The sequence below is a fragment of the Buceros rhinoceros genome, unplaced genomic scaffold (assembly GCF_000710305.1).
Source record: "Buceros rhinoceros silvestris isolate BGI_N320 unplaced genomic scaffold, ASM71030v1 scaffold1648, whole genome shotgun sequence".
NCBI lineage: Eukaryota > Metazoa > Chordata > Aves > Bucerotiformes > Bucerotidae > Buceros > Buceros rhinoceros.
This window is the reverse complement of record NW_010426144.1, coordinates 45,841-47,289: the sequence shown is the minus strand read 5'-3', so window position 1 is coordinate 47,289 and position 1,449 is coordinate 45,841. Positions and strand designations below refer to the sequence as shown.

At 38.7% G+C, this 1,449-nt stretch overlaps 1 protein-coding gene across 1 annotated transcript in view; it reads left to right on the top strand.

The window, feature by feature from the left end:
* The window catches only part of ADAMTSL3 (ADAMTS-like 3), a gene marked incomplete at its 3' end in the record, with an annotated part of 167,066 nt that overhangs the window by 121,360 nt on the left and 44,257 nt on the right, over positions 1–1,449 (top strand). The window contains exon 10 of the mRNA XM_010141355.1: positions 316–454. Within this exon, the coding sequence (XP_010139657.1) occupies positions 316–454 (139 nt within the window). The remainder of the gene's footprint in view (positions 1–315; positions 455–1,449) is intronic.

Genomic DNA, 1,449 nt, shown 5'->3' with positions numbered 1-1,449 from the left:
GGTTCCAGTGCATGTATTTCTGCATCCCATAAAACTATGCTTTTACTCTTATATTTAGAATAGTATTAGAATAACGTGCCAGAGTCTCTTCTAGTCTTAAGGCAGATTAACATAACTGTTATGCTGAATTGCCTTAAACAAAGATCTGGTCCTGCATGTTCCTGTGCAGCGTCCCCTTGCTTAAAAGCAAACCAAAGCAGAGTAACATGGAAATTAAATCAAGGGGAAGCGAATTATTAGGAGGACGAGGGTGTGGGGAAATAAGGCTGCTTTAATTTATCTTCTTACCGAAATCTAACTTTGCCTCTGCATTAGGTTATCAGCTTAATTCAGCTGAATGTGTGGATATTCGTCTGAAGCGTGTTGTTCCTGACCACTATTGCCATTACTACCCAGAAAATAAGAAGCCAAAGCCCAAGCTAAAAGAATGCAACATGGATCCCTGCCCTTCTAGGTTTGTACGGCAAATAAAATAGTGTGGTACAGTCAGTTACTAAGGAACAAGCAATCATATTTACTTAATTTCAGTTCTTTTCATCTTCAAGGTTACTTAGTCTTGGGTGATTGCTGCTGATGTCTGGCACCGCTGCCAATAGATTTGTGACACTTCTTCAGTGTTGCAGAATTGGAGACTTTGCCTTCTACAGAGATATTGCCAATACCAATTTCTAGGTTTAAGGGCTGATTCTACTTTGTAGCTTTCGCTGAGTGGTGCAGCTACTACAAGGATTTTGTGAGGTTGTGCGAGGAGCACAGATTGTTTTCCGGCTTTTGGATTTACTGATGCTGCCATTCAGGATGTCTCTAATATTAGAGAGGCAGTAGCTCCAGTTCTCGGCCAGTGTACAAGTTTTGCACATGGTTTAACTTGTTTTATTCATAAGATTCTTTCTTCATTTGTACTGTGAAGTTGACACTTAATCATTAAAGTTTGGTGGAGGGTTGGTTTTTTTACACTAAGAATTAAAAAGAAAAATAAGAAATCAGTCAAAGTAAATACCCTTGTGGTACAAATACCACAGAATATTATTGTCAAATTACAAAGGCTACATATTACCTAAATTGTATTGAATTGCACTACAGTATTTCAAACTAAATTTTGGATTGTCTGGTGAGGTTTCCTGGCTGTGCTAAAGAATCTTAAAATAACATCACAGTATCAAGTCCCAGAACCTCACATTAGTATGCCAGCTGGCCGAGCTAGAGTTATATGCAAGAAGAAAAGGAAACACTCTCAATGGATTTCATTTCCTGTAGCTAAACTGTCCATTTCCTTTCATTCCTGTTGAACAGAATCGTTGATAGTGACCTCTAGTAGTTATAGATGTGCAGACTTCCAAGTTTTTTTCCTGGAGAGCTGATCACTGTATGGAGTGGTAAGACTTCAGTAATGCTTAATGGCAACGGGTGCCAAATATGGCAAAGCTAGAATGGGAAAATTAGGGAAAG